The sequence below is a fragment of the Haematobia irritans genome, chromosome 1, assembly GCF_050003625.1.
Source record: "Haematobia irritans isolate KBUSLIRL chromosome 1, ASM5000362v1, whole genome shotgun sequence".
Classification (NCBI taxonomy): domain Eukaryota; kingdom Metazoa; phylum Arthropoda; class Insecta; order Diptera; family Muscidae; genus Haematobia; species Haematobia irritans.
This window is the reverse complement of record NC_134397.1, coordinates 264757510-264783297: the sequence shown is the minus strand read 5'-3', so window position 1 is coordinate 264783297 and position 25788 is coordinate 264757510. Positions and strand designations below refer to the sequence as shown.

Sequence of the window (25788 nt, the reverse complement as noted above, 5' to 3'; positions counted from 1 at the left end):
AAACACGGTTGTTCCGTACTGTTTTGGCCGGATTTGGCATTTTGCCATTACGGTAAAAAGGCCATGGAGTGGTACGACGCCAACAACGTGTAGGTGGTTCCCAAGGACAAGAACCCTCCCAACACGCCAGAGCTCCGCCCAATTGTGGAATACTGGGCTATTGTCAAGCGGACCCTAAAGAAGACCAAAAAAACTGCTAAGGACGAGCAGCAGTTCAAGGCAAACTGGGTTTCTGCGGCGAAGAAGGTGGACAAGGTGGCTGTACAATATCTGATGGCAGGTGTCAAGCGTGAGGCCCGGCAATTCGGATTTGGAAAAGCGAAAGCCTAACTGAATATTTTTCCTGAATTTTATACTAATTGAACTTGAAAAAGAAATTTAATTTGATTTTTTAAATAAACGATTTCACCGATTTACACGCGTTTTCCCTTGACCAAATTTTGACCGTATCACCCTTTAAAATGTTAACACTTGCAATTATTTTAAGATTGTTTAGATTCTTCATATATAAATTAATACTAATAAAGGGTGATACGGTCTTTACTTTGTTTCTATACTTCCGACTTTAACCACAATCGGTTGCGGTAACACTTGCCGATGGCAATTAAGTTAGTCCATCCAGGGTAAGTTAGTCCATAGAGGATATATATTAAACAAAAAAGGCAGATTAAATACGAAAATAATTCAGTTTGACAAAATTTTCTACAGAAATAAAATTTTGATAAAACCTTGTATAGAAATAAAATTTTGACAAAATTTTCTAGAGCAATAAAATTTGGCAAAATTTTCTATAAAAATAAAATCTTGACAAAATTATGTATATTAATAAAAATTTGACAAAATTTTCTATAGTAATCAAATTTTGACAAAATTTTCTATAATAATAACATTTTGACAAAATTTCCTATAGTAATAAAATTTTGCTAGATTATTTTTGGGGATCGGCTATATAAAAGTATAGACCGAAATGGACCAATTTTGGCATGGTTGTTAGCGGCCATATACATTGAAAAAATAGTGAACCCACCAGGAAAGATAACTTTCGATTAATTTTAGAAAATTTTGAACTTTTTTAGAAAATTTTAACTAAACGGTATTACAAGCGCTGGCATCACTCCGATATGGCAAAAATAAGTAAATATTTTTCGACAAATTTAAGAAAATTTATTAGACATAAGTAAATTTTTTAGTAGTTAAAGAAAATTTTGTAGTTTTAAGAGAAATCTTGGAGTTCAAAATTGCAAGAATGTCTTTAGTGACATACGAAGTGCATGGTGGACACATTTTTGGTAAAATTTACAAATTTAAAGAAATAATGAACTATTTTGTAAGAAATACGAAATTAGGAAATCTTTATGCTTTATTTGTGTATAACTTTTTCCCGTTTTTTAGTTCATTTAACTAACATACGCAAAAAATTATTTGACTAAAATAAGCTTTTTCCAAACATAATGATTCTATGAACTAATATAAAGTTAATATGGCTGTAGTGAAATAGAGAGTTCACTTTTTTTTGAGTGTACTAGCGCAATGTACCAACTTTCACCACGTACCAAATTTCAACCGGGTCGGATGAAATTTGCTCCTCCAATAGCTCCGGAGGTCAAATCTGGGGATCGGTTTAATTATGAACCGATCTGGACCAATTTTTGCATGGTTGTTAGAGATCAAACACAAACACCATGTACCAAATTTCAACCGCTCCTCCAAAGGGCTCCGGAAGTCAAATCTGGGGATCGGTTTATATGGGGGCTACATATGTTATAATTATGGACCGATATGGATCAATTCCTCCGTGGTTGTCAGAGACCATATACTAACACCACGTACCAAATTTCAACTGAATCGGATGAATTTTACTCATCCATGAGGCTCCGGAGGTCAAATCTGGGGATCGGTTTATATGAGGGCTATATATACTTATCGACCGATGTGAACCAAAGTTTGCATAGTTGTTAGAGATCATATATTTACACCATGTATCAAATTTCAGCCGGATCGGATGAAATTTGCTTTTTTTAGAGGCTCCGCAAGCCAAATCTGGGGATCGGTTTATATGGGGGCTATATATACTTATCGACCGATTTGGACCAATTTTTGCATGGTCGTGAAAGACCATATACTAACACCGTGTACCAAATTTCAACCAGATGGGATGAATTTTACTCCTCTAAGAGGATCCGCAAGGTAAATCTGAGCGTCGGTTTATATGGGGGCTATACGTAAAAGTCCGACCTACATCAATAACAACTACTTGTGCCAAGTTTCAAGTCGATAGCTTGTTTCGTTCGGAAGTTAGCGTGATTTCAACAGACGGACGGACGGACATGCTTAGATCGACTCAGAATTTCACCACGACCCAGAATATATATACTTTATGGGGTCTTAGAGCAATATTTCGATGTGTTACAAACGGAATGACAAAGTTAATATACCCCCCATCCTATGGTGGAGGGTATAAAAAATTGAAGCAAAGTTTATTAAATTTCTTTTTAATAAAATGTAATTTTTTTAAAGGAATTTGGATTTACTATTGTGTCTTTGATATTACGTCAATTAAATAATTAATATTTGTGATCGATTTTTTTAATTATTTTTTTTTTTATTAAACCAACTATTTACATAACAATGGAATGATGTAATAATTTAAAATTTACTATGAAATATGAATTATCTTGGAATTTATAACAATTCTCAAATTTTTGATTTTACTCATAATTGAAATTAATCCACCTCATTGATTGAACCCGGTACGATAGAGTATCACACGACCATTGCGCCTTTGCAAAGGTCTATAGTTATTGTTTAACGCCTTGCCACGCCCATCACGAATCAACCAGAATTTTTGCATATTTTCATGGGATATAGGTAAAGGTTCAGGGAATACATGCCATGTTACAGCTTCCGAACAGCCTGGAGTTGTCAGTGATCCACTGTAGGTGAAGAACTTTTTGGTATTTAAATCACCCAATAGATGACGCAAAGTTATACGCCCTTCAATAGTTGCCGATGATCCATAATTCGTTAGGTAAGGGAGTTTTTCGAAGATCTTATTGAGGCCAGGATAGAAACGATCAACATTCTATAGTAGAAGAAAGAGAGAGAAAGAGAGCAAAAATAAACATTTGATTAATCCTCTCAATAATAATACTTATAATCATAAACTATACACCCAGAAAAAAGTTAACCCACCATGAAAGATAACGTTAGTTTATTTTAGAAATATTTAATTAAAATATTTTACTAATTGCAACAAATACGTTAATAATTTTTGTCAAATTAAAAAAAATATATAATAATAATAATATTTTTTTTTGTAGTTTAAGAAAATTTCATATACACATAAAACAATTTTTTTTCTGATTAAATCACGAAATTAATTTATACAATTAATTTTTTAATTGAAACGTCTTCAATCACAGAAATGATAGTATCAATTAAAAAATTAATTGAAAGTCAATTAAAAAAATTATTGAAAGTCAATTAAAAAATTAATTGGTGCTATTAATTTTTGTGATTGATTTTTGTTTCAATTAAAAAATTTGTTGAATCAATTACATTTTTAATTGAATATTTTTTAAAACTCAATTACGACTTTAATTGGAAAAATTTTCGTGAAATTTTTTCTGTGTTTTGACAGAAAAATTGGTGTTAACAATTTTTAAAATATCTCTAGCGCTATACGAAGATCAACACAGACACAATTTAAGAAAAAAAATTACTCATTAAAAAACTTATGAACTTTAGAAAAATGAACTATATTTAAATATATAAAATAAGGGAATTTTTTCATATTTGGCAAAAATTTAACTAAAATCAACAAATTTACATGAATTAAAATAATGTTAAATCAGACATAAAAAATGTCGTTTGCTTTTTTAAGTAGGTGGAGTGGCTGATATATAGTAAAGCAAAGTAAAGCGCTTTTTATTTACTTTTGTTAATTTAAACATTTCGGAAATAACATCAAATTTTAGAATCAAATCGAATTGGCTACCTTTGGCTCGAATTATGGCCTTCAAATGGCCAAAAAGCCATCATACACTGTTGGAAAGTGTATGTGTGGTATTTTGTCCCATTCGAGGTAATGTGTTGTCTTGAGATGATCGATACTTGCTCAAATTAGAGTGACTTCCCTTCGGAGAAACCCAAACTTTTGACACTATTTTCTATAAAAATAAAATCTTGACAAAATATTCTAAAGAAATAAAATTATGACGAAATTATCTTTAGAAATAAAATTTTCACAAAATGTTCTATAGAATTTTCTATAGAAAAAAATTTTTCTATATTTCGACAAAATTTTCTATGGAAATAAAATTTTGATAAAATTTGCTATAGATATAGAATTTTCGCAAAATTTTCTATAGGAATAAAATTTTGACAAAATTTTCTATAGGAATAAAATTTTGACAAAATTTTCTATTGAAATAAAATTTTGACAAACTTTTCTATAGAAATAAAATTTTGACAATATTCTCTATAGAAATAAAATTTTTACAAATTTTTCTTTAGAAATAAAATTTTGACAAAATTTTCTATAGAAATAAAATTTTGACCAAATGTTCTATAGAAATAAAATTTTGACAAAATTTTGTAGAGAAGTTTAAATTTTTACAAAATTTTCTATGACAACATTTTCTATAGAAATAAAATTATGACAAAATTCTCTAAAAATAAAATTTTCACAAAATGTTCTATAGAATTTTCTATAGACAAAAATTTTTTACAAAATGATCTATAGAAATAAAATTTTAACAATATTTTCTATAGAATTAAAATTTTCAAAAAATTTGCTATAGAAATTCAAATTTTGAAAAAAAAATTTATTCAAATTTTTTAGAGAAATTCAAAATTTGACAAAATTTTCTAGAAAAATTCAAATTTTGACAAAATTGTCTAGAGAAATTCAAAGTTTGAAAAATGTTTCTATAGAAATAAAATTTTGACAAAAATTTCTATAGAAATAAAATTTTGGCAAATTTTTTTATGGAAATAAAATTTAAACAAATTTTTCTATAGAAATAAAATTTGCTATAAATATAAAATGTTGGAAAAATTTGAATAGGAATAAAATTTTGACAAAATGTTCTATAGAAATAAAGTTTTGACAAAATTTTCTATAGAAATACAATTTTGACAAAATTTTCTATAAAAGTTTGTAAAAATTTTACAAATTTTTCTATAGAATAAAATTTTTACGAAATTTTCTATGGTAATAAAATTTTAACAAAATGTTCTATAGAAATAAAATTTTGACAAAATTTTCTATAGAAATAAAATTTTGACAAAATTTTCTATAGAAATAAAATTTTGACAAAATTTTCGATGGAAATAAAATTTTGATAAAATTTGCTATAGATATAACATTTTGGCAAAATTTTCTATAGGAATAAAATTTTGACAAAATTTTCTATAGAAATAACATTTTGACAAAATTTTCTATAGAAATAAAATTTTGACAAAATTTTCAAAGGAAATAAAATTTTGATAAAATTTGCTATAGATATAAAATTTTGGCAAAATTTTCGATAGGAATAAAATTTGACAAATTTTTGTATAATAATAAAATTTTGACAAAATTTTCAATGGAAATAAAATTTTGATAAAATTTGCTATAGATATAAAATTTTGGCAAAATTTTCTATAGGAATAAAATTTTGAAAAAAAATTCTATAGAAATTAAATCTTGACAAATTTTTCTATAGAAAAAAAAATTGACAAAATTTTCTATACAAATAAAATTTTGACAAAATTTTCTATAGAAATAACATTTTGACAAACTTTTCGATAGGAATAAAATTTTGACAAAATTGTCTATAGAAGTAAAATTATGACAAAATTTTCTATAGAAATAAAATTTTGGCTAATTTTTCTATAGAAATAAAATTTTGACAAAATTTTCTATAGAACAAAAATTTTGACAATATTTTCTATAGAAGTACAATTTGGCAAAATTTTCTATAGAAATAAAATTTTGACAAATTTTTCTATAGAAATAAAATTTTGACAAAATTTTCTATAGAAATAACATTTTGATAAAATTTTCTATAGAAGTAAAAATTTGACAAAATTTTCTATAGAAATATCATTTTGACAAAATTTTCTATAGAAATAACATTTCGACAAAATGTTCTATAGAAACAAAATTGTCTATAGAAATAACTTTTTGACAAATAACAATTTTGACAAAATGTTCTATAGAAATAAAATGTTGACAAAATTTTCTGTAGAAATAAAATTGTGACAAAATTTTCTGTAGAAATTTGTAAAAATTTTACAAATTTTTCTATAGAATAAAATTTTTACAAAATTTTCTATGGGAATAAAATGTTCTATAGAAATAAAATTTTGACAAAATTTTTAATGGAAATAAAATTTTGATAAAATTTGCTATAGAAATAAAATTTTGACAAAATTTTCTATAGGAATAAAATTTTGAAAAATTTTTGTTTAGAAATAAAATTTTGACAATATTTTCAACGGAAATAAAATTTTGATTCAATTTGCTATAGATATAAAATTTTGGCAAAATTTTCTATAGAAATAACATTTTGACAAATTTTTCTATAGAAATAAAATTTTGACAAATTTTTCTATAGAAATAAAATTTTGAAAAAAATTTCTATAGAAATAACATTTTGACAAAATTTTCTATAGAAATAACATTTTGACAAAATTTTCTATAGAGATAACATTTTGACAAAATTTTCTATAGAAATAACATTTTGACAAAATTTTCTATAGAAATAACATTTTGACAAATTTTTCTATAGAAATAACATTTTGACAAATTTTTCTATAGAAATAACATTTTGACAAACTTTTTTATAGAAATAAAATTTTGACAAAATTTTCTATAGAAATAAAATTTTGACAAATTTTTCTATAGAAATAACATTTTGACAAATGTTTCTATAGAAATAAAATTTTGACAAAATTTTCTATAGAAATAAAATTTTTACAAAATTTTCTATAGAAATAACATTTTGACAAAATTTTCTATAGAAATAACATTTTGACAAAATTTTCTATAGAAATAAAATTTTGACAAAATTTTCTATAGGAATAACATTTTGACAAACTTTTTTATAGAAATAAAATTTTGACAAATTTTTCTATAGAAATAAAATTTTGACAAAATTTTCTATAGAAATAAAATTTTGACAAAATTTTCTATAGAAATAAAATGTTGACAAATTTTTCTATAGAAATAACATTTTGACAAATGTTTCTATACAAATAAAATTTTGACAAAATTTTCTATAGAAATAAAATTTTTACAAAATTTTCTATAGAAATAAAATTTTGACAACATTTTCGAAAGAAAAAAAATTATGACAAAATTCTCTATATAAATTTTTACAATATATCTATAGAATTAAAATTTTCACAAAATTTTCTATAGAAATTAAAATTTTGACAAACATTTTTTATAGAAATTCGAATTTTCTAGAGAAATTCAAATTGTGAAAAAAATATCTATAGAAATAAAATTTTGACAAAAGCTTTTTAGAAATAAAATTTTGACAAATATTTTTTTAGAAATAAAATTTTGACAAAATTTTCTATAGAAATAAAATTTTGACAAAATTTTATATTGAAATAAAATTTTGGCAAAATTTTCTATAGGAAAAAATTTTTGGTTTGGTAGGTCTTTGATAAAGTTTCCTACCAATTTTGGTAGATTTTTGTGCATCGAGTAGCACCCGTGACCCTGAGTCGATCACAACGTTGTTGTTTGCTTTAAAGACAATCTTTTAGCGGCAAAAGATTTTTCAATGATTTTTGGTTTTTTAATGAGTCAAATAGACAAAACGATTGTATGATTTTAGCTTGAATCGACTTTTAAAGATAACCTAACGTGAAAAATCAACTTTTCCAAATATGGAAAAACAAAGAAAGTATTTTATGCAATAACTTACCCTAGTCCCCTTGAACATTATGGCCAATACGGATAAACCATCCAAATGTTTTGCAGCCTCATTTACGCTTCCATAGTTGACATTCTTGTGAACTATGTGCATTTCAGCATCAAAGCGCCGATTATCAATCATATGCTCGGAACCCTTAGATATACTGCTGCCCCAATGAAAATGAACACCAATGGCCTCGTATTTACTTCTCAGTACGCTACCACTAATGAAGGGCCTTCTACCATTCAATGTTTGTGGTACCACAAATTCCACTATTTACCACAATCATTCATTCATTTTGTCATCGTAGAAGAGGAGAAACAAAAACAAAAAAAAAAACAAAAAAACAACATATCAGTGTGGCATAGTTTCGACATATCCAACGAAATTGAAAACTAAATCTTGCGATCCACTCACCTGAATGTCCATTATTACTTAGAGTAACATTTCCAGACAATGGTATGTCATAATTATTGAATTTTATGGGTGGCATTGGTGGAGCATATGCCTAGATGATATGGAGAGGGGGAACAAATAATAATAATAAACTCGATCAAATAAGTATATAAATCTTCATTAGATATAATAAATTAACAATTACACATTAAAATGTCTTCCAAAGAAATTATTTATTATCTAGCTTTAGGTTTTTTTTTATTACCGAAAGACGGACACAGATATAAAGTGGCGACAATAATAAAAGCCTAAAACAAAAGAAGTTAATAGGGCAGAAAGTAAGGCACTGGTAAATGATGTGGTCATTTCATAGGGATCAGATGCAGTAGGCAATAAATATAAAAAAAGTCAGAAAACACTATCATTTTTATTTAGAGTAAAAGGTTTCATATAAGCTTACATACAGGGTGCCAACAAAGTAAAGCGCTATATTTTTTTTATATTTTGTTTTCAAATTTCATTGTTTAAAAGCAAAAAAAAAAAAAAAAAAAAACTAGTATATAAAGGGTGATACGGTCAAAATTTGGTCAAGGGAAAACGCGTGTAAATCGGTGAAATTGTTTATTTAAAAAATTAAATTAAATTTCTTTTTCAAGTTCATTAGTATAAAATTCAGGAAAAATATTCAGTTAGGCTTTCGCTTTTCCAAATCCCAATTGCCGGGCCTCCCGCTTGACACCTGCCATCAGATTTTGTGCAGCCACCTTGTCCACCTTCTTCGCCGCAGAAAGCCAGTTTGCCTTGAACTGCTGCTCGTCCTTAGCAGTTTTTTTTGGTCTTCTCTAGGTTCCGCTTGACAATAGCCTAGTATTTCTCAATTGGGCGGAGCTCTGGCGTGTTGGGAGGTTTCTTGTCCTTGGGAACCACCTGCACGTTGTTGGCGGCGTACCACTCCATGGCCTTTTTACCGTAATGGCAAGATGCCAAATCCGGCCAAAACAGTACGGAACAACCGTGTTTCTTCAGGAAAGGCAGCAGACGTTTATTCAAACACTCTTTCACGTAAATTTCTTGGTTGACAGTCCCGGAAGCTATGTAAATGCTGCTTTTCAAGCCACAGGTACAGATGGCTTGCCAAACCAGATATTTCTTTGCGAACTTTGACAGTTTTATGTGCTTGAAAATATCTGCTACCTTTCCCCTTCCTTTTGCAGTATAAAACTCCTGTCCCGGAAGCTGCTTGTAGTCGGCTTTGACGTAGGTTTCGTCGTCCATTACCACGCAGTCAAACTTCGTCAGCATCGTCGTGTACAGCCTCCGGGATCGCGCTTTGGCTGTCGTATTTTGTTTATTATCGCGATTTGGAGTCACTACCTTCTTGTAAGTCGATAGTCCGGCTCGTTTTATGGCTCGATCCACGGTTGTAGACGATACACCCAGCTTAATTGCGGCATCTCGGAGAGAGAGGTTAGGGTTTCGCTTGAAACTACCGGCAACTCTCTTTGTCGTCTCAGCGGCTTCCGGTTTTCGATTTCCCCCCGATCCATACTTCCTTGCTGACGACAAACGTTCCCCAAACACTTTAATTACATTTGTAACGGTTCATTTGGCAACTTTTAGCGATTTTGCCAGCTTTGCGTGCGAGTAGCTCGGATTTTCGCGATGCGCGAGCAAAATTTTGATACGCTGCTCTTCTTGCTTGGACGGCATTTTGACAACTGAAGAGTGAATTCCAAAATCAAAATAGGAGCAACATTCTACACACACACACCTTCAAAATGAGGGGTGTTCAGGTTTTTTAAATGCAAAATTGAAAGAAATACGTCAAGTTTATATTGACCAAATTTTGATCGTATCACCCTTTACGACCGTAAGTTCGGCCAGGCCGAATCTTATGTACCCTCCACCATGGATTACGTAGAAACTTCTACGAAAGACTGCCATCGACAATCGAATTACTTGGGTTGTGATATCTTAAAACTTCTTAACATCGTTTTCTAAATTGTGAGTTAGTCCATACGTGGTATATATTAGACAAAAAAGTTATGTATAGGTAAGTCTACAAATAATTACGAATCGACATGGACTTTTGCACGGTACGTAGAGAGCCTGAATTGAAATATGGGGGTCGTTTATACGGGGGCTATATAGAATTATGAACTTGATGTGGACCAATTTTTGTGTGATTGGGGATCGATTTATCTGAGGGCTTCATATAAATATAGACCGATATGGACCTAGTAAGGCATGGTTGTTAACGGCCATATACTAGCACAATATACCAAATTTCGACTGACTCGGATGAAATTTGCTTCTACAAGAGGTTCCAAAACCAAATCTCGGGATCGGTTTATATGGGGGCTATATATGATTATGGACTGATATGGGGGCTATATATGATTATGGACTGATATGGACTGACATGGACCACTTATGGCATGGTTGTTAAATATCATATACTACCACCTCGTACCAAATTTCAACCAGATCGGATGAATTTTGCTTCTCCAAAAGGCACCTGAGGTCAAATCTAGGGATCGGTTTATATGGGGGCTATATAAATTATGGACTGATATGAACCAATTCCTGCATGGTTGGTGGATACCATATACTAACATCACGTATCAAATTTCAACCGAATCGGATGAATTTTGCTCTTCCAAGGGGCTGCGGAGGTCAAATCTGGGGATCGGTTTATATGGGGCCTATATATAATTATTGACCGATTTCGACCAATTTTTGCATGGGTGTTTGAGGCCATATATTAACACCACGTACCAAATTTCAACTGAATCAGATGAATTTTGGTCTTCCAAGAGGCTCCGGAGGTCAAATCTGGTGATCGGTGTATATGGGGGCTATATATAATTTTGTACCGATGTGGACCAAGTTTTGCATGGTTGTTAGAGACCATATACTAACACAATGTACAAAATTTCAGCCGGATCGGATAAAATTTGCTTCTCTTAGAGGCTCCGCAAGCCAAATCGGGGGATCGGTTTATATGGGGGCTATATAATTATTGACCGATGTGGACCAATTTTTGCATGGTTCTTAGAGACCATATTCTAACACCATGTACCAAATTTCAGCCGGATCGGATGAAATTTGCTTCTCTTATAGGATTCGCAAGCCAAATTTGGGGATCGGTTTATATGGGGGCTATATATAATTATGGACCGATGTGGAGCAATTTTTCATGGTTTTTAGAGATCATATACTAACACCATGTACCAAATTTCAGCCGGATCGGATGAAATTTGTTTCTCTTAGAGGATTCGCAAGCCAAATTTGGGGATCGGTTTATATGGGGGCTATATATAATTATGGACCGATGTGGACCAATTTTTGTATGGTTGTTGGTAGCAACACCACGTGCCAAATTTCGACCGGATCGGATGAAATTTGAAATATGGCCTATTTGCAATACCATCCGACCTACATCAATAACAACTACTTGTGCCAAGTTTCAAGTCGATAGCTTGTTTCGTTCGGAAGTTAGCGTGATTTCAACAGACGGACGGACGGACGGACATGCTTAGATAGACTCAGAATTTCACCACGACCCAGAATATATATACTTTATGGGGTCTTAGAGCAATATTTCGATGTGTTACGAACGGAATGACAAAGTTAATAATCCTATGATGGAGGGAATAAACATGTTCTGCTTTTTGATATTTGGTATAATTTATTTTTATTTGCAGTTACATGATGTCTGCTTTGGAACATTTGATGGGTACGAAGTATATATGGAATGATTACTTATTGTTGAAATTGAACCAAAATAGAGTATGTAAACATATATGATGTTTGCTTGCATGACATTATAAATACAAATAAACAATGATTTAATTTATAAATAAATAAAAACCAATGAATAAAATTAATTTTGTGCTTTTTTTTTAAGTGGCGTCCTTCTTTCGACGACGAAAAAAGTTTTTTCATAAAGATCAAAACATTGTAGGTTGTGACCATGTTCTTTTAACTGGAAGAAACCCATTTTTGATGAATACCATAACATTTTAGATCGTGACCATTGTCTTTTGATTGAAACAAGATTCGTTTTATCAATTTAATAACATCTCATCTAAAATGAGGACAATTTTATTTTTCTTAGAACTATGTTCACAGAGCCAACATGGTTGCAGGTGGAAATGTTACATGGTCGCGGCAAAAATAGCCCCTATCCATTATTTTGCTTTTCGAATACGATTGTGACAATGATGTACAGTATGTCAAGAAAGTGTTTTGACAATAGGATAAAAATTATGTTTTGTTCCAAAATTAAATATAATTTAATTTTAAAAAATATTTTATTATGTATTTTGCAAAGTATACATATTTTATTTTTCTCAAAACGAATTAACAACTCGATTTTTACTTCAATTATTTCTGGAATTTGAAATATTTGGCAATGTCAAAAGACTTTCTTGACATACTGTATCTTCTCTGCGTGTATAATCATCCAACCAGTTGGATTTCACATACTCATATTAAAATTGGGGTTATTTAAAAATTTGTTGTAGGTTAGTCTGAGTTTTACCACAGCAACTTGAAAACGCTTTGCATTCGAACGTTTTTAATATGACTGCAAATTGCTTTTGAGTAAAAATTTAAAAATACATATTATTGTTATAAACAAAATCTAGAATAAATACCACAATATAACGTTTTCATGCCTTAGAAATAGTTTTTGAAAACAAATATAAGGACCCTGTAAATATTTTTGACATTTACTACGTTTTATACATGTATATGACGTTTACATCTTTTTGACAGTATTAAACCCAAAATATAGGGTGCCACCGTGGTGTAATGTTTAGCATGCCCGCCTTGCATACAAAAGGTCGTGGGTTCGATTCCTGCTTCGACCGAACACCAAAAAGTTTTTCAGCGGTGGATTATCCCACCTCAGTAATGCTGGTGACATTTCTGAGGGTTTCAAAGCTTCTCTAAGTGGTTTCACTGCAATGTGGAACGCCGTTCGGACTCGGCTATAAAAAGGAGGTCCCTTGTCATTGAACTTAACATGGAATCGGGCAGCACTCAGCGATAAGAGAGAAGTTCACCAATGTGGTATCACAATGGACTGAATAGTCTAAGTGAGCCTGATACATCGGGCTGCCACCTAACCTAACCTAACCCAAAATATTGCTACTCGGACCATCTCTGGCCATCACAGTGGCTCTGCGGCATTTCGGCCTATTCCCGCTCAATCGGCTTCTTGAGATAATCAACACTTATGTATTTTTTAGTAACAACCTTACTCTCCAAAATCACCCAAGCGCTAAAGTCCCACATTGTATAACAGGGTATTATAAGATAGTACACTGAAAATATATTGTGGGGAGGCCAAAGATTTCATGTTCTTAAAATACGAATTTTGCTTAGCATAGAGGACGCATTTATGTGATATATAAATTGTTTCCTTGTCTGACAGTCAATTAAAAAACTAATTTTTTTGTGATTGATTTTTGTTTCAATTAAAAAAATTTTTGAATCAATAAAACTTTTAATTGAATATTTTTATACCCACCACCATAGGATGGGGGGTATATTAACTTTGTCATTCCGTTTGTAACACATCGAAATATTGCTCTAAGACCCCATAAAGTATATATATTCTGGGTCGTGGTGTAATTATGAGTCGATCTGAGCATGTCCGTCCGTCCGTCCATCCGTCTGTCCGTCCGTCCGTCTGTTGAAATCACGCTAACTTCCGAACGAAACAAGCTATCGACTTGAAACTTGGCACAAGTAGTTGTTATTGATGTAGGTCGGATGGTATTGCAAATGGGCCATATCGGTCGACTTTTACGTATAGTCCCCATATAAACGGACCCCAAAATTTGGCTTGCGAGGCCTCTAAGAGAAACAAATTTCATCCGATCCGGCTGAAATTTGGTATATGGTGTTAGTATATGGTCTCTAACAACCATGCAAAAATTGGTCCACATCGGTCCATAATTATATATATAGCCCCCATATAATTCGATCCCTCGATTTGGCTTGCGAGGCCCCTAAGAGAAGCAAATTTCATCCGATCCGGCTGAAATTCGGTGCATGGTGTTAGTATATGGTCTCTAACAACCATGCAAAAATTGGTCCACATCGGTCCATAATTATATATAGCCCCCATATAAACATATCCCCCGATTTGGCTTGCGAGGCCTCTAAGAGAAGCAAATTTCATCCGATCCGGCTGAAATTTGGTACATGGTGTTAGTATATGGTCTCGAACAACCATGCAAAAATTGGTCCACATCGGTCCATAATTATATATAGCCCCCATATAAACCGATCCCCCGATTTGGCTTGCGAGGCCTCTAAGAGAAGCAAATTTCATCCGATCCGGCTGAAATTTGGTACGTAATGTTAGTATATGGTCTCTAACAACCATGCAAAAATTGGTCCACATCGGTTCATAATTATATATAGCCCCCATATAAACATATCCCCCGATTTGGCTTGCGAGGCCTCTAAGAGAAGCAAATTTCATCCGATCCGGCTGAAATTTGGTACATGGTGTTAGTATATGGTCTCGAACAACCATGCAAAAATTGGTCCACATCGGTCCATAATTATATATAGCCCCCATATAAACCGATCCCCCGATTTGGCTTGCGAGGCCTCTAAGAGAAGCAAATTTCATCCGATCCGGCTGAAATTTGGTACGTGATGTTAGTATATGGTCTCTAACAACCATGCAAAAATTGGTCCACATCGGTTCATAATTATATATAGCCCCCATATAAACCGATCACCAGATTTGACCTCCGGAACCTCTTGGAAGACCAAAATTCATCTGATTCAGTTGAAATTTGGTACGTGGTGTTAATATATGGCCTCAAACTCCCATGCAAAAATTGGTCGATATCGGTCCATAATTATATATAGGCCCCATATAAACCGGTCCCCAGATTTGACCTCCAGAGCCCCTTGGAAGAGCAAAATTCTTCCCATTCGGTTGAAATTTGGTACGTGATGTTAGTATATGGTATCCAACAACCATGCAGGAATAAGAAGTTTTAAGATACCACAACCCAAGTAATTCGATTGTGGATGACAGTCTTTCGTAGAAGTTTCTACGCAATCCATGGTGGTGGGTACATAAGATTCGGCCTGGCCGAACTTGCGGCCGTATATACTTGTTTAAAACTCAGTTAAGACTTTAATTGGAAAAATATTCGTGAAAATTTTTTCCGTGCACAGAGAGTACAATCACCATTCCAGCCATACATGCCAAATTAGGTTAAAATCCGTTCAGATTGAACTTTAGTCTTTCCTTATTTGTATGTCAATATATCTTGCATCCGTTCTCCCGACATGTCCAGCTCGATCAAATATTAAATCACATACAATTTTTTCCTGTTTCAATTATGATGCAATTAATTTTTTAATTGAAATGTCTTCAATCACAAAAATGATAGTACACTGTTAGAAAAATATGTTTTTCATATGTTCCGATATAAACAAAATGTGTTTCGGGCACAATTTTTAAACACAATATATTTAAGTGCAAACATGTAATGATCCTAAACTAACACTAAATGTCTGGGACACATATGTTAATATGTTAGAATATATTATGTTTGGGGCATATGTGTGGGTAATATGTGTGAATGTAAACATATATAAATTTACAAATTTCGAGTAAACATATATATGTTGTGATATTTTATTCAGAGAGCGGCAGAGAGAGAGTATAGAGAAAGAAATAGAGATGGAAACCGGGAGGGTTGACGAAAGATATCAACATAACACAGCGAGAGAATGAAAAGAGAGCAATTTCTGTGAAACCGCTTGTATGTTGTTTCGGAAAACTGTTTTATGATAAGGCCAAAAACTTGATAAGGTTAAGTCTAAATATTATTTAATTTGAGTATTAGAATGGGTATTCGGAGTAAAGAGAATATACATTCGGAACCAAGAGAATAGACATTTGAAAAAAAAAACAGCATGTGTTTTCGCCTTGAGAGCAGCATTTTATGTAGGTGTGGACATGTGTTTTGTTTATCATTTTGGCATTATGGGCACAATTGTTTTTCTTGGTTCGTTAAAAGAAATAGTAACGTATGCTAACCATTGCTCCACGTGGCCAACAAATGTATGTTTCTGTTAATAATGTTATGTTTGCATGGGCTTGTGGGCGCTGCAAGCTATGCTATATAAATGTAACTTATAACGATAATTGTCTATTGGTGACTATAACAGCTACGTAGCCCAGTGGTAGTGTGTTGGCTTACAAATTGCATGGTTCCGGTTCGATTCTCCATCCAGGCGAAAGGTAAAATTTAAAAAAAATATATAATATTGAATAATTTATTCAACATTATTTGTATTACAGAAAAACGTGCCAAGAACTAAAAATTTCGTGGAAGTGAAAATTATGTGAGGGAATGAGCACAATCTTCTTGGGGAGAAAATTCTTCCAAGCATATAATATTTTTGGGCTCAAAATGCTTCCAAACATATAATATGTTAGCATAAAACAAACATAATAATGTTTCGGCAATATCCAATAATATATGTGCTTCCTGCAAAATATGTTTGGAACATATGTTAGAGAAGCGATTTTTTTTTGAGGGTGTATTAATCACAGTTTTAATTGGGCATAAAAAATATGCTTGATTAAGAAATTAATGGATTGCATTAGCAATTGATTCAATTAAAAATTTAATTTCAATTGATTCAATTAAACATTTAATTGATGTTGACTACAAAACTCAATTAATTTTTTAATTAAAAACGTAACTATTTGCATCTATTTTCTTAACTGTTTTTGTGTTTTTAGTTTGATTAGGAAATTGGTTGTTTCAAATAAATTTTTAATTTAAAAGTGAAAAAAATTGTCATCACTTTTATTATAATTAATAATTTTTAAATATTAATTAATTAATAATATTAAAAACACTCTTTTTTCCAACCAAAATCACACATTTAGATCCATTAAAATCAAAGTTTAAACACTAGTCATATTAATAGACCAGCTCGGATAGTATTAGCCACCATCATCATTTGATGAATCAAACACAATGGGTCAAAAGATCTTCTTAACATTTTCATCAAATAGTGAGTCAGGTCAGTATTGATTCTTAACAGCTTGATATGAGATGACCATTTTTTATCACCTACTCTTTAACGGCTTCCTAACATCGACGACCTACTAACCTTGTCCGAAATATCGCAATTAAAATTTAAGCCATAGTGAATTAATAAGATATTAAAAAAAAACTTTTGTGGCATCTCTGAATGCTTTCATAAAACTAGTGGCTCGAGAAATGTGATTAAAAACTCATAAAATTTCAAACGATACCAAAATTTTTGAATAGGGCATGGTTAACAATAGAAAAAGTTAACGGGCGTAGCTATAAATCGTTAAAAAATGAAAGCATTTCACACTCACTGTAGAGGTTTGTAGGTGTATGGGTGATTGATGATATCCACCACATTTTGGATGTTCTCTACTCCAATTGGGGGCACTGTCGTAAGACCAATCGAATGTATCACTAAGAAATTCTGCAAAAAAAAAAAAAACAAAACATGTGCAATATTTATGATTAAGAAAGGCAGTAAATAATAATATTTTATTATGTAATTTGAATTTATTTCCGAAAAAATATGTAATAGTTTTCCTTTAGATATTCAATTTGGTTTTGTTTTTTGTTTTTCAGTCGGTGAAATTGTTTAAATGGTGATATTTACATGAGACACACCTCTAAATATACTCAAAGAAAAGTGAACTCTCTATTTAAGTTCATGGAATTATTGTGTTTGGAGAAAGTTTCCTCTACTCTAATAATTTTTTTTGTACGTTAGGTAAATTAACTAAGACCTAGGAAAAAATATACACAAATGAAGGATAAAGATTAACTAAATTCGCGTCTTCCACAAAATAGTTCAATATTTCTTTAAATTTGTAAATTTTACTACAAATGCGTTCATCATGAACTTCGTATGTCACTAAAGACATTCTTGCAATTTTGAACTCAAATTTTTTCCTTAAAACTACAAAATTTTCTTTAACAAGTGAAAAAATGTAATTATGTCTACACACAAAAAATTATGACCAAAATTTTTTCAATTAAACACTTAATTGAATTTGGAAACGGATTCAATTAATATGTTAATTGATTCAATTAATTATTTAATCAAATCCGAATAAAAACCAATTAAAAAAATGATTGATATTTGTTACGTTTCCAATTAAAATATTAATTGATTCAATCAATTCGGAAATAATTTTCAATTACAAACGTGATTGACATTTTTTCCGTTTCCAATTACACATGTGATTGATCCAATCACCTTTGTGATTGAAATTGAATAATTTTGAGCAATGGAAAGAGCGAAAAGAGAACAAGAGAATGGGTATTTATTCAACAAGGTATGATGGAGAGATCAGTCTGTTGAAGTAACTCATAACGAACGGTTGGGTTTTTGTTTTTCGCGTAAATTGAAAAACATGATTGGCGACATTCTGTCTGCTGCATTCAAAATGTGTGCATAAATATTTTGAACGCAACAACAAATCATACACTGTTAGAAAAATATGTTTTTCATATGCTCCGATATAAACAAAATGTGTTTCGGGCACAATTTTAAAACACAATATATTTAAGTGCAAACATGTAATGTTCCTAAACTAACACAAAATGTTTGGGACATCTATGTTAATATGTTAGAATATATTATGTTTGTGGCATGAATGTTTCATAAAAATCATATGTGTGAATGCAAACATATATAAATTTACAAATTTCGACTATACATACATATGTTGTGATATTTTATTCAAAGCGACAGAGAGAGTATAGAGAAAGAAATAGAGACGGAAACCGGGAGAGTTGACGAAAGATATCAACATAACAGCGAAAGAATCAAACGAGAACAATTTCTGTGAAACCGCTTGTATGTTGTTTCGGAAAATTCGGAAAATTGTTTTATGATAAGGCCAAAAATTTGATATGCTTAAGTCAAAATATTATTTAATTTGAATAAAGAGAATAGACATTCGGAACCAAGAGAATAGACATTTGAAAAACAAATAGAATATGTTTTCGCCTTGAGAGCACCATTTTATGTATGTGTGGACATGTGTTTTGTTTATCATTTTGGCATTATGGGCACATTTTTTTCTTGGTTCATTAAAAGAAATCAGGGGTCTTCATACAAATAACGAAAGGGCACTATACTCTTTTTAGAGTTGGTACAGTAAAATGAAATAAGGAGGAAATAGTGAAAAATTACACAGTAAAATGTATAAAAACAAAGTTTAGTTCCTCTTTATTAATAAGTAGTCCACGAGGAGTTGACGGACACCTTCAAATATAAAAGCGGGCATTAAATTCGAGTTTTGCAGCTAAAACAATTTAAAAAGTTTATTTTCTTTAAAATGAATTATTAAAGAAAAATAAAAGGCATTTTAGAGCGACGGTGTTAAATGCTAGTAAAAAACTGTTCACGCCTAACTAAATTTATGTTTATATTATAAAATTATTTATGTATGTTAATACTCGACTCCACGTTCTTCTTTTGTTAGAGTTTTTGAATTCCTTCCAAATTTTAAAGTTTTGTACCAAAAACAGTTTTTTGTTACAAAATTGTTATTTTTGCAATAAAAAAATAATATTTTATCCAAAAATCAGTCAATTTCGTTTATATCAAGCACTGTTACTGACTATAAATCTTTAATAACCCACATTTCGAAGTTTCATTATAAAAATTTAATATAGTATAAATATAAATGTGTAAATTAAAAATAAAAAAAGTGTTCGGTCGGAGCGGGGATTGAACCAACGACCCTTTGCATGCAAGGCAGACATGCTAACCACTGCTCCACGTGGCAAACAAATGTATGTTTCTGTTAAATAATGTCATGTTTGCATGGGCTCGTGGGCGCTGCAAACTATGCTATATAAATGTAATTTATAACGATAATTATCTCCTGGTGACTATAACAGCTACGTAATCCAGTGGATAGTATGTTGGCTTACAAACTGTATGGTGCTCGGTTCGATTCTCCGTGCAGGCGAAAGGTAAACTTTAAAAAATTTATAAAAGTGAATAATTTCTTCAACATTATTTGTATTACAGAAAAAGGTGCCAAGAACTAAAATATTTCGTGGATGTGAAAATTACGAGTATGTTAGGGAATGAGCAGAATCGTCTTTGGGAAAAATTCTTCCAAGCATATAATATTTTTGGACTCAATACTTCCAAACATATAATATGTTCACATAAAACAAACATATTAATGTTTCGGCAGTATCCAATAATATATGTGCTTCCTGCAAAATATGTTTGGAACATAGTTAAAGAAGCGATTTTTTTTGAGGGTGTAGCAAAGGGTTGAAATAAATAAAGTGTGCAACAACAAATGGCCACGTGGTAAAAGTTTGAAAAAAATATATGAGAGAACGCATTTGAAATTACCTGTGTTTGTGTTTTGTGGTATTGTAAAAATGGAAAACAATCTACGTTTATTGAAGGTAAGAAATTATGAAATGTGAATACCGTTTTCCATTGAAGCCTGTTTACATTAAACGGCTTCAATGGAATATATATTTTTTTCATTTCTTTTAGTGACCAATTTTATTTCGTGAAATTGACCAATCAATCCCATCAACTCCACCATTTTATCAAATATATAAGAATATGTTTGCAATAAAAAAGTGGGTACCGTATTGATCTTTTAAAATTATAAATTTTTTTCACTCCTAGTTTTCTTCAAACCAAGAGCGGTATGGGTTTGTTGGAAGATTCACCTTGAAGTTGCGAAGTGGAATTGGCATTAAATTGCATTTTTGTTTTATCTGCCTTTTTCAGTTTGAACCCAAGTAGAGAGCAGTATATCTGGTATATAAACTAATGAGCTGAATTATGTAATGGTAAAAAAGTTCTTTCTTTTGGATTTAAAAATATGAAAAATATCCGAAAATAATAAAAATAAGAATTTTCCATTTATATTTTTAACTATTTCCAGAATTTGCAAAGTATCATCAATATAATACCAAATAGTACATTGCTTTCCCATTATTTTTTGTCTTTGATTGGTTCAAATTTTAATAGACGATTTCAATGTGCGGACATTTTGGAAAGGAATTGTTACTAAAATTAAATTGCCGAGCTCCTTAATACACCTTTATATGCTAAAAGACTACAACTGCAAAAGAAGATTATAAATCTGCAACCTGGAACTAAGAATTGAACTTGATATTCTATGCAGGTAATATTTAACAAAATTAACTTTTAATTGAACAAAATTAAATTCGAATTATTCTGTTTACATTCAGAAAAACTAATTTAGCTTACAGTCTGCTGATTTATTGGAAATCTAGGCGCATCTACATATTAGAAGGAACATGCTAACATGGTTATTATTATAAGGAAGCTAATGATTTATATAATTTATTTTTTTCACCCTATAGTTGTTATTGATAGTAATTGTATTTGTAAGTTATGTTAGAACAAAACACAAATGAAAAGAACCAAATTTATTTGTCTTTTGCATAATTAAAAAAATAATAAAATATTAAATATTATAAGAAACACATATTTTCTTTTATTTCAAATAAAACTAAATACGGTTTTGGGGTCGCAATATATACATTTTTTGATCGAAATTTATAACCAATTTCAATTAATTATTTAATTGAATGAATCAAATAGTTGATTGATTTTTGTCGCGAAATTAATTAAAATTTTAATTGATTCAATTAAAACTGTGATTGAATTTTATGTTAAAAATCAATCACGTTTTTATTGATTCAATCACACAATTAATTGATTCCGTGACAAAAGTCAATTAAATTTTTAATTGAAAATCGTGTTGGTTTTCAATCAAAATGGGTGATTGATACTATCATTTTCGTGATTGAAGACATTTCAATTAAAAAATGATTGAATCAAAAAAATTTTTTTTGTGTGTAATAAATTTTCTTGAATTTGTCGAAAAATATTTACTTATTTTTATGACATCGGTGTGATGCTTGCGTTTGTTATACTGTTTAGTTAAAATTTTCCAAAAATATTCAAAATTTTCTAAAATTAACCGAAATTTTTCTTCCTGGTAGGTTCACTGTTTTTTCAGTGTATCATTGTGAATTTATTATGATTTGCTTTATATTTGATGGGTGTGTTAAATATATTGATAATTTTTCTACCCACCATTATAAGACGGAGATATAAAACATTTTCTATTCCTCTTGTAATCTAAATATTGAATATACACCCAGAAAAAAGTGTCTTCGAAACTAAAGGAAAAAATGTTCATCAATTTAGTTTAGCCATTTTATTTCCATTCAGTTAAATTTTTGTGTGAAATAATAAAATTTACTTGTTTCAGTAAAAAAATCCTAAACTGAAAGCAGTTAGGAATAGTTCATTAACTAGAATACGGCATGGAATTTTAATAATACTGTTTTCTTCGCTGGGTATAAGAATTTACTACTGAAAAAGAAAATTTTATTCACTGATAACAAAGCATTCGTAAAAATAAACAAAAACCGAACTAAACCCAAGTTTCCTCAAATTTAGTAAGATTTCTTATAAAATGATAATTCTGACTTCCTTTATTATAAAAAAAAAACTTATCATACATACGAATAACACTTGGCAGAGAAAAATATTGTAATTCATTCGTACTAAGAAGTATTCAATCCTTTCAAAACTTAAGGAAACACGCTTGTTACAATATAGGAAAATTTCCTACATTTCTTGTATATACCTGTAATCGATACCTGTCATCGATGTAACAGGTATCGATTACATCGATGTCAGGGAAAAATCACAAATATCGGACGATATTTTTATCAAATAGTGGAATTTCTTTTATCAACTTAATATTAATTAAATTGCTTATTAAACTTACAAATCTATTTCTTTAACGGTTTTGTAAGTGATAAAATATCTAAAATATTTTTTCTTGAATCGTAGATTTTTATATCAGTTTAAATTAGAAAATATTTTCAATAAAACGCCTACAACTCTGGACGCAGAATTTTTAAAAAAGTTTATCACAGGAAAATTTAATAATATTTCATTTGGATTTTCGTATTTTTTTTATCAAATAAAATTATTTTTTCATTCTGTGTAGAATCTGATATGAGGTCCATACACATAAAAAAAGTCCGTTGCTAAACTGATACCAAAATTATATATGTATCACCCAATTTTGCAAAATTTGGGTATAATAGCCTTATCGATCTTAACACAAAGTTGACACAATGTTATCTTCTACAGTATAATTTAAGCCTGCCAAAAATCATCCAAATCGGTTAAAATTTAGATATAGCTTCCATATATATGTATCACCCGATTTTCCCAGATTTGGTCACAATAGTCTTATTTAGTAATCAATGTTTCCCAAATTTCAAATTTTAATACACAGAATTTTTTCAGATTCAATCACGAAATTAATTGATCCAATTAATTTTTAATTGAAATGTCCTCAATCACGAAAATGATTGAAGACAACCACATTTTTAACTGGCCATACAAAATCTTTGATTAAAAATTTAATTGACGTCGATAGCAAAACACAATTAGTTTTTAAAGTAAAAACGTAACTAGGTTATGTGGCAGCCCGATGTATCAGGCTCACTTAGACTATTCAGTTCATTGTGATACCACAGTGGTGAACTTCTCTCTTATCACTAAGTGCTGCCCGATTCCATGTTAAGCTCAATGACAAGGGACCTCCTTTTTATGGCCGAATCCGAACGGCGTTCCACATTCCAGTGAAACCACTTAGAGAAGAGAAACCCTCAGAAATGTCACCAGCATTACTGAGGTGGGATAATCCACCGCTGAAAAACGTTTTGGTGTTCAGTCGTAGCAGGAATCGAACCCACGACCTTGTGTGTGCAAGGCGGGCATGCTAAACATTGCACCACGGTGGCTCCCAAAAAAAAAAAAAATAACGTAACTACTTTAAATACTTTCTTAACTGACTTCGTTGTTTTAATTTGATTAAATAAATTGATTGTTTCAAATTAAGGTTTCATTAAGAATTAAAAAATTCCATATTTTTTTACTGTGTAGTCTTCTCAGTTTGATTAAAGTATTAATTATAGGTATCAACTAATGGTTTCATTAAAAAAAATTTTAAATTTCCAATCATTGAATTAATGTTTCAGGTTTGATTAAGAAGTTGATTGTGTCAATTAATTTTTTAATTGAAATATCTTTAACTTCAATTAACTTTTCAATTGGAAACATTTTGGAGATATTTAAAAAAAGGAATGAAAATGTTCTTTTTGAATCCGGAAGTGGTGCAAAATTGGCATGGGCTTGTCATAGGACGGATGTCCGCCATTTCAACAGCCGTTGCACTGAATTTGCATCACTTCTTAAGGTGTGGTCCGAATTCAATATTTCGGATGTGCATTTTAAAATTCTGTCATATTTTGCCAAATAAATAATTTTTAATTTTTTTTATGATTTTTAATGCATTCTTTCGCTTGTCTAAAACATTTGACCTCAAATATTTTCAAAAATTGGCTAATTTTTCTAGAATGGATTTAGATGTTTTATCGACATAATTTAAATAATTTGTACCATTCTATTAATTCTTACTCTCTTTTTATCTTTGTTAAAATAAAATAATTTAAAATTTCTTATTAAAAATATGAAAAACAAATCGAGTTTTAAAAAATTGAATCAACAGAACTTCCTGTGTAGTTAAAATAAAGAACATCTTTGGGAGGGCATTTTTGGAAGTGCTTTTAAAGTAGTGCCTTTATAAGAAATTCCATTTTTTTTGCTGGGTATTTATCATTTTTAATGCATTGAACGCTTTTCTGAAACGTTAGATCACAAATATTTTCAAAAATTCGCAATTTTCCTAGAACGTATTTAGCATTTTTTTTCTCACTCTGTTTTTAACCTATTTGAAACAAAAAGAAAAAAAATACCTTTTAAAAATATAAAAAAGGGAGTTAAGATAAAATAAATAACATATTTGGGAGGACCTTAATCCAACAAATATATTGCTGGGTATGATATAGTCGGCCACGTCCGACTTTCTACTTCACTCACTTCTTTTAACTAAATGTTTGTTTTAACTAAATTGCCTTATTATGATAAATTTGTTGATAACGTTGCATATATCTGGGAGCTTCGAAAACTTTAAAACAGTTGCCTATCTTTGGGGAATATTCAAAACTGCTACGACTTAGTATGACAAAAATTACTCTGAAATCACATCAGATCGCTATGTTGTTTCAACTTTGATTTGGAATCACAATGAACATGTTTGGGGTGAATATATCACTTTTTTATATGACTGATTTGAAACTTTTAAAAATTTTATGCGTTTTTTTAAGACGTTTAACTTCCTATAAAATTTGGGACAAATTCCTTAGTTGTTGCTCTTTACCTCTTGTATTACTTATATTGGGATAGGCTAAAGGTAATAAAAAGAAAACACCATTTAAAGCACTCTGTGTAGCCACCATATTATTATTTGGAG

General features: G+C 30.5%; 1 protein-coding gene across 1 annotated transcript; it reads right to left on the bottom strand.

Moving 5' to 3' along the window:
- Positions 1-2734: 2734 nt before the first annotated feature.
- On the bottom strand, positions 2735-25774 carry LOC142236095 (carbonic anhydrase 2-like). Its single transcript, XM_075307346.1, has 5 exons — positions 25696-25774; positions 17722-17834; positions 8334-8424; positions 7926-8188; positions 2735-3082 (listed from the first exon to the last, which is right to left on the bottom strand). Exons 1-5 carry the CDS (start codon positions 25772-25774, stop codon positions 2735-2737), a joined length of 894 nt encoding a protein of 297 aa, XP_075163461.1.
- Between the last annotated feature and the right edge of the window lie 14 nt (positions 25775-25788).

Bases quoted from the DNA above. Each gene is read 5' to 3' on its own strand.
- LOC142236095 (XM_075307346.1), bottom strand. From the start codon at position 25,774: ATGGTGGCTACACAGAGTGCTTTAAATGGTGTTTTCTTTTTATTACCT. The intron at 8,189-8,333 runs GTGAGTGGATCG...TGTGGTAAATAG, and splicing joins AAGTAATAATGGACATTCAG to TGGAATTTGTGGTACCACAA. The intron at 3,083-7,925 runs GTAAGTTATTGC...CTTCTACTATAG, and splicing joins TAATGTTCAAGGGGACTAGG to AATGTTGATCGTTTCTATCC.